General features: G+C 36.5%; 1 protein-coding gene across 3 annotated transcripts; it reads left to right on the top strand.

Annotated features, from left to right (window-relative positions):
* Positions 1-288: 288 nt before the first annotated feature.
* Positions 289-5,580, top strand: LOC133295354 (protein NRT1/ PTR FAMILY 8.3-like). Of its 3 annotated transcripts, XM_061494183.1 has the most exons (6): positions 355-420; positions 1,018-1,025; positions 1,159-1,253; positions 1,329-1,546; positions 1,821-2,377; positions 4,432-5,580. In XM_061494183.1, exons 1-6 carry the CDS (start codon positions 370-372, stop codon positions 5,252-5,254), a joined length of 1,752 nt encoding a protein of 583 aa, XP_061350167.1. In that variant the 5' UTR covers positions 355-369; the 3' UTR covers positions 5,255-5,580. The 3 variants fall into 3 exon arrangements, with proteins under 3 accessions (XP_061350168.1, XP_061350166.1, XP_061350167.1); XM_061494184.1 differs by lacking the exon at positions 1,018-1,025 and having other exon boundaries at positions 289-420; positions 1,148-1,253; positions 1,821-2,301; positions 4,467-5,580; XM_061494182.1 differs by lacking the exon at positions 1,018-1,025 and having other exon boundaries at positions 289-420; positions 1,148-1,253.
* The last annotated feature ends 2,334 nt before the right edge of the window (positions 5,581-7,914 follow it).

Raw genomic sequence — 7,914 nt, 5'->3', positions numbered from 1 at the left:
TGTTCATGTCCATTAATATCTATTAATTATAATAATAATATAAGCATTAACTAGTTGAAATAATTAAAATTACGTGGAAACAAGCTAAGATAACGTGTGTGCGGTTGTTCGGTTGTTCCTCTTTTTATTATTTTGAGTTTCAAATAACAAACTGAACTTTCGGTTGTTAACTTAATGGATAACAGATTAGTTAAGACTAAAGACCAATGAGTACAACACACGTAAACCATTACATACATATTTTATCATATTGTCAAGGACATTATTCTATGTGTGGATTTTCACGCATTCCAAAAATATCTGAATATTCTTAAAAAATTGCATTATTTTCTTACTCTTCGCTCGAGTTGGAGAGAGAGAGAGAGAGATATGGGTTCTATGAACGATGATGCACCGCTTGTGGAAGAGGATCTTCTTCAGGTTCCCTTCACTCCATTTTTCATTCTCTTAATGAAACATTATATCTTCTTGTGATGCTGGTTACTTGTATACAAGAGTACAAGACATGACATAAACGTATTCATAATAACGAAATTCAACTGTGTTTGACTTGACCCAAAAATTCTAACATCTCGTTTTATACCAACATAATTAAGGACTAATACCAAACTGGTTACGTTTTATGATATGTAGTTTGCTAGCATCCCCAAATCATAATTGTTTGCATATTTTTAAAAATAGAAATAAGTGGAAGATGAATTCGTGAAGGATACTTCTTCAACTCTGATAATGAAGAGATAAATTGGACTGTGAGAGGGATCAATTCAAGCTATTCTTGGAAAAAGTTAATATAGAATGATTCTGTGTATGGTTTCATGTAAATGATTGCTATGCCTTTCACTTTACTCTTTGGCCTTTGATTTTAAGGCTAACATTACAATATATTATCCAGTCAATTGTCCAGAACTCTGTTTTTAATGTCAATCTGTGAGGTTTACTTTGTGATTTTCTCATATTTGCCTTATTGTCAGCAAAACAAAATTGCCCCTTTTATCAAAATTAGAGCAAAAACAAAAGAAGGAAATGTTTCCGATTCTTATTGCCTTTTTTTGTTTCTTCCACGTTTGAACCCTTAGGGAAAAAATAAAAATAAAAAGGGAAAAGTGGTGTTTTGCTATGTGATATGATTGTTTATTTTTTTCTAAAGGATGAAGGGAGCGAACAATACACAGGAGATGGCTCGGTTGACTTCAGAGGCAGGCCTGTTCTTAAGCAGAATACGGGAAATTGGAGAGCTTGTCCCTTTATCCTGGGTATGTTTTTACATTGTTCTCATATATTAGTTAATCCATTTTTGTTTATATCATTTTTATGCATACGAATCACAGGAAATGAATGTTGTGAACGTTTGGCTTTCTTCGGCATTGCAACAAATCTTGTTACCTATCTTACCACCAAGCTACATGAAGGAAATGTCTCTGCTGCAAGAAATATCAGCATTTGGCAAGGCACTTGTTATCTTACACCTCTCATTGGAGCTGTTCTAGCAGATGGTTACTGGGGACGATACTGGACAATTGCTATTTTCTCTACGATTTATTTCATTGTAATAGACTAAGATAGCTTTCTTCTCCTACTCAAATATTTTTCCATACAAATCTCTCCCTTAATAGTTATTATAAAAAAGAGCTCATATCTTCTGTTAGGTTTTTTATTTTTTTGTCCAGTAGTACGGCAGTAATGAGAAATGAACAATATGGGCATGTGATTGTTGCCTGGTTCTGTTTTGGATCAGCTATGCAATTTACATAATTTCATATATGCTTTGTTGTTTATTTGTCTTTACACATTGTAATATGCGATATGGTTGTTTCATGCAGGGGATGTGTACCTTGACTCTTTCTGCATCTGTTCCAGCATTGAAGCCTGCTGAATGTTTGGGTTCTGAATGCCCTCCAACTACTCCTGCACAATATGCTGTTTTCTACTTTGGTCTCTACGTTATTGCACTTGGAACTGGTGGTGTAAAAGCATGTGTCTCTTCTTTTGGGGCAGATCAGTTTGATGATACTGATCCCAAGGAAAGTGTTAAGAAGGGATCCTTTTTCAACTGGTTTTACTTTTCTATCGACCTTGGTGCTGTTATATCATGCAGCTTAATTGTGTGGATTCAAGACAATGCAGGATGGGGTCTTGGATTTGGCATTCCTGCTTTAATTATGGGATTATCTATTGGAAGTTTCTTTTTAGGCACACCTCTATACAGGTTTCAAAAACCAGGGGGAAGCCCTATTACAAGAATCTGCCAGGTTCTGTTAGCATCTTTCCGGAAGAAAAATCTGGTAGTCCCTGAGGATAGTAGTCTCCTGTATGAGACTCCACACAATACATCAGCCATTAAAGGGAGTCGCAAACTGGAGCATAGTGATGATCTGAGGTAATTGTTTTTACTTTGAGTTTTCCATCACAGTGTTATTAGCTTCTTTCATTGTCACAATATAGTTTTTTTAAGATTCTCGAAGATTTAGTCTTGTAGAATATTATTTTGTTGTATTATATCCCATATTTTAAGGAGTTGAGAATATTTATGGGATGATGTAGTTATTGCTTTATCATAGAGATAACATAGGATTTCACTTATTGTTCTAGGAAGATTATTAGGATGATTTACTCTCTCTTTTTTGTTACTAGAATAGTGCCTATGCAAATTTTGTAAACATGCAAAGTAATGCAAATCAATTATTCCCAAAATCCTTTCTCCTTCTTTTTGGTATCAGAGTCTAAATAAACCCTAAACCAGAACCTTTTCTATCACAAGGAAAAATATCTGAAGTCACGTCTTAGCCCTTTTACCTCCTCCTAGTACAAACCTCAACTATCCCTAGTGATACCGGAAAACCCCTCCATCCAAATCACAACAATATGGTTGAATGGAGACAATTTTCTTTGTTGGTTAAAATTATTCATTTGTGTTTTAGTCCTTCAAGGACCAATACCTTAATAAGTAGAAACTAGAGCAATCAATCCTTCATGAAAAATAGGGACCAATAACTTAATGAGTAGAAATTTTATGTATCAAAACCCAAATGACTGTTGAGTAAAATATATTGGGACTAATACTTTAACAATAAGGACCAAAACTTAAATGAGTGAAAATATAGGAATCGATAACTTAAAGATAAACTGCAAGGACCAAAACTCATGCATAAAATCTATATAATAAACTATGAGTACCAAAATTCAAATGCATATAATCTATGTGGACCAAAATATTATGGCAGAATAAGATTTGCAGCTTATGCTAGAACACTTACGAGTATTATTCTAATTAATATTTGTCTGTAGTATCTTTATTGACAGGCATTGGATATAGACATATAGTACATGAAGTTATAGACATTAGCTATTTGTTTTTTTGTAAGACAATATCTATTTTTTAGTAGATAAAAGTTTAGATTAGGAGAAGGGGGGGAAAATTTAGCCTTAGTCAGCTGCAATGTTTCAGAATGTGAGGGCTGTGCAATCAAGGTCGTTTTCATGTCATCTATCCCGGGAAAATAACAAAAGAAGCTTTTTCCTCTTATTAGTGTTTTTCCCATCTTTTTTTCTTTAATTTGATTGCAGGCAGCATACTTTTCATACAAACCCAGATGTGCAGATTAATTATGTAAAGCAACCAGAAGGATAGGTTTCCAGATAAATTGAGCAATGTTATCCCTAGCCAACCCCGTTCCACCTTCCCCGACATCTGTCACCATCACCTTCCCCACATCTCTCAAGTTCTATAATTGAAATTTTTTCCCAGGTGTGCTTCACCCACATTTGTGCAATTGTGTTGTTTATTATTTGTATTATAATAATTATCTTCAAGTAATTGAAAAAACACCGTATTCAATTTTATCCCACAATCAACAATTGCATGCTATCCAATGGTTTCTATCATAACCAGGATGCCAAATGAAGTCTTAAAGCAGAAGGGAGGAAAAACTGCTTAGTATACCCCAAAAAAATATTAGTGCTAATTTATATATGAATTACAGTGGTTTTGAGATCTACATGCTTAGGAAAAGTTTTTCTGCTTTTCACTTCACTTTGCCTATAAGTTTGTCACTGTGTAAGCATTTGATGTGAAAGCATATACTTTAATGCTGAAGACTGATCATTGCGTATCATGTATTGTGTCCTCCCATTGTTGGCTAATTAGTCATATGAATAGACAAGTGAGTAAGAATATTGCTATCTTTTGACAGTTTTGTAGGATAGATTGCATGAAACATTTTTCTTTTAGACTGTATTGCATTAAGAAATCCTCTGCTCAAATTTGTTTTTCTTGACATTTTTTATTTTTCAAGTTTTCTTCCAAAGATGATGGCTAAAGTATCCACACCTGCTTCAGAATGCTTGTGCTCTTTTCTTTTTCATATGGCAACTACAAACAGGGCTTCCTGCTCAGAACTTTCTAAAACTCCTTTCTTTTTTGTTTTAATGAAGGTATCTTGATAGAGCAGCTATAGTATCTGAATCAGAGAGCAAAAGTGGTGACTATTCTAATCCATGGAGAGTTTGCACCGTGACACAGGTGGAGGAATTGAAAATCTTGATCCGCATGTTCCCAATTTGGGCTACTGGAATTGTTTTTTCTGCTGTTTATGCCCAGATGTCAACATTGTTTGTGGAACAAGGAACTATGATGAACACGAGTATTGGTTCCTTCAAAATACCCCCAGCTTCCCTCTCAACTTTTGATGTAACAAGTGTTGTTTTGTGGGTCCCTGTCTATGACAGAATTATTGTTCCCATTGCAAGGAAATTTACAGGCAAGGAAAGGGGATTTTCAGTGTATCAAAGAATGGGAATTGGCCATTTTATTTCTGTCCTGTGCATGTCAGCAGCTGCTGTAGCAGAGATCATGCGTCTGCAGCTTGCAAGAGAGCTTGACCTTGTTGATAAACCTGTTCCTGTACCCCTTACTGTATTCTGGCAAATACCTCAATATTTCTTATTAGGTGCATCAGAGGTATTCACATTCATTGGGCAGCTTGAGTTCTTTTATGAGCAATCTCCTGATGCTATGCGGAGTTTATGTACTGCGCTGCCACTCCTTAATTTTTCATTGGGGAATTACCTGAGTTCTTTCATTCTTACCATCGTAACTTACTTCACCACACAAGGTGGAAATCCTGGATGGATTCCAGATAACTTGAACATAGGTCATCTCGATTACTTTTTCTGGCTTTTAGCTGGACTTAGCTTCTTAAATATGTTGTTCTTCATAGTTGCTGCCAAAATGTACAAGCTGAAAAAGACGTCTTAAGATTTTTTTAGGAATGGAAGCATGTACTTATATTTCCTTCTGCATGTGAAATATATATGCTACGTGGAAATGAACCCTCTCATGTTTTCTTTTAACATGATGATATTATGTGAAATAATGATCACGAACATAACGCGGTCATGTTTAAAAGAGACATGAGAGTCACCTAACGTGGTCATATTAAAAAGAGACATGAGAGGATACATTTTCATGTTGTGTACTCCTCTTCCATTTAACTGAGTCAAAACAGGCCTTGCCCCTCCCTGTCCCGTCCCACAAAGCCTCATAGTGAGAACTTGCTACAAAATCAGGTAATTTGTTGGCACTGACGTTTAATGTTCACTTTCTCTATATTGCAACAATTACATATGAAAATTATAAATGACATCAGATTATTTAGGCTCCATTTAAAGTTTGATCTTTCATGTGCTCTATCGTTTAGGATCATTGTGGTTGATTATTGAGAACAAAAAGCATGGAGAATGACCTAAGGGGAGAAACGTAGCTATCAGCACAGCACAACACAAGTCATCAAACATATACACTGGTGATATTAAAAAGATTACCGGATAACATAAAAATGCAAATTGTGAACAGAACCAATTTGCCACGTTTTTTGGCCATTTCCAACTTCTGTCACACACTTATGCCTCTAATGGATTATGCATATTCTTATTGAAATTTTTATTTCAATGGGTCTGTAAAATTTCCAAATTTTTTATGTTCAAGATTTCGACCAACTTAAACTATAATCTTCTTTGAATTTTCCAGCAAGCCTCAATTGTTTTGAGAATGTCACTAGTAAACAGTCTCCTCCATTGTGATTCCTTTTGATCCCAAGAGAAAAAGAGTACTCTTTCATTCTTTCCTTTCTTCCCTCCTTCCGTCCTTTTCCTAATTTTCTTAATTTGTATCTCATTCCTCACATCTCTCTAGTTCTATGGTTGAAGTTTATTCACAGGGTGACAATTATGTTGTGTTATAATAGAGAAGAAAACAAATCCGTTTACTTTAAATTTAGTAGTACTTTGATATATAAGGGTATTGTGGCAATTGAATCTGAAATATATTGTATATTCAAGTGTGTAAGTCTGTACAAGGAGGCTCTCTATTTATAGAGACTAAAAGACCTAACAGAATGACCTAATGGGCCAAGCCCACAATCTAGACTATTCTAGACTATTCTAATAATAATAAATAAATTAATATTATTTCTAACACTCCCTCTCAAGCTAGTGCGTATATATCAAAAGCTCCCAGCTTGTTACAAATATGATCTATTCGAGGACCTCTAAGAGCTTTAGTGAATACATCCGCAAGTTGATCATTGGAATTGACAAATGTTGTCTCGATCTCCCTTGACTGGATCTTTTCTCTAACAAAATGACAGTCAATTTTTATATGCTTGGTCCTCTCATGAAAGACTGGGTTAGAGGATATATGCAAAGCGGCTTGGTTGTCACAAATGAGCTTCATAGGCCTTTGTTCACAGAGATGGAGTTCCTTCAGCAATTGACTCAGCCAGATGAGCTCACAGGTTGCATTTGCCATTACCCGATATTCTGCCTCCGCACTGGATCTGGCGACCACAGTTTGCTTCTTACTCTTCCAAGAGATCAAATTTCCTCCGAAGAGAACACAATACCCTGAGGTGGATCGTCTATCTGAAGGAGAACCTGCCCAGTCAGCATCTGAATAACTAAAGATCTCTGAACTCCCTTTATTTGTATATAATAAACCTCTTCCTGGCGCCTTTTTAATATATCGGAGAATTCTAATAACTGCATCCCAATGGGAGTCACAGGGAGAATCAAGAAATTGACTTGCAACACTCACTGCGAAAGAGATATCTGGCCTTGTCACAATAAGATAATTCAATTTTCCAACTAATCGGCGGTAGCGACTAGGATCTGGCAGTGGCTCCCCCTGTCCTGGTAATAACTTAACATTGGGGTCCATAGGTGTATCAATGGGTTTACAGCCTAACATGCCAGTCTCATCTAGGATATCCAGTGCATACTTCCTCTGACAGATGGAAATGCCCCGCCTAGACTGTGCAACTTCGATCCCCAAGAAATATCGAAGTCTGCCAAGATCTTTGGTCTGAAATTGATTGAATAAATGCTCTTTCAACTGATCAATCCCGGTCTGATCACTGCCTGTAATGATAATGTCATCAACATAGACCAGGAGATAAATACAATGGCCAGAAGAGCTATGCCGGTAAAAGACAGAATGATCGGCTTTGCTTCTGATTAAGCCAAAGGATTCAACAACTGAACTAAAGCGGCTAAACCAGGCCCGAGGAGATTGCTTCAGGCCATATAAAGATTTCCGAAGTTTACATATCATTCCAGAACTCTCCCCCTGAGCAACAAAACCTGGTGGTTGCTCCATATAAACTTCCTCCTGCAAGTCACCATGTAGAAAAGCATTCTTAATATCAAGTTGGAGAAGGGGCCAGTGATGAATGGCGGCAAGGGCAAGAAACAGGCGAACAGAAGCCATCTTAACAACAGGAGAAAAGGTATCCCCATAATCAAGACCAAAGATCTGTGTGTATCCCTTGGCCACTAAGCGAGCTTTAAGGCGATCAACAGTGCCATCAGGACCAACTTTAACTGTGAACACCCATCGACAACCAACAACAGACTTCCCGG

The sequence above is a fragment of the Gastrolobium bilobum genome, unplaced genomic scaffold (assembly GCF_033153095.1).
Source record: "Gastrolobium bilobum isolate Gb01-03AN ecotype WA unplaced genomic scaffold, APGP_CSIRO_Gbil_v1 utg28160, whole genome shotgun sequence".
Classification (NCBI taxonomy): Eukaryota; Viridiplantae; Streptophyta; class Magnoliopsida; order Fabales; family Fabaceae; genus Gastrolobium; species Gastrolobium bilobum.
This window is presented reverse-complemented; position numbering and strand designations above follow the sequence as displayed.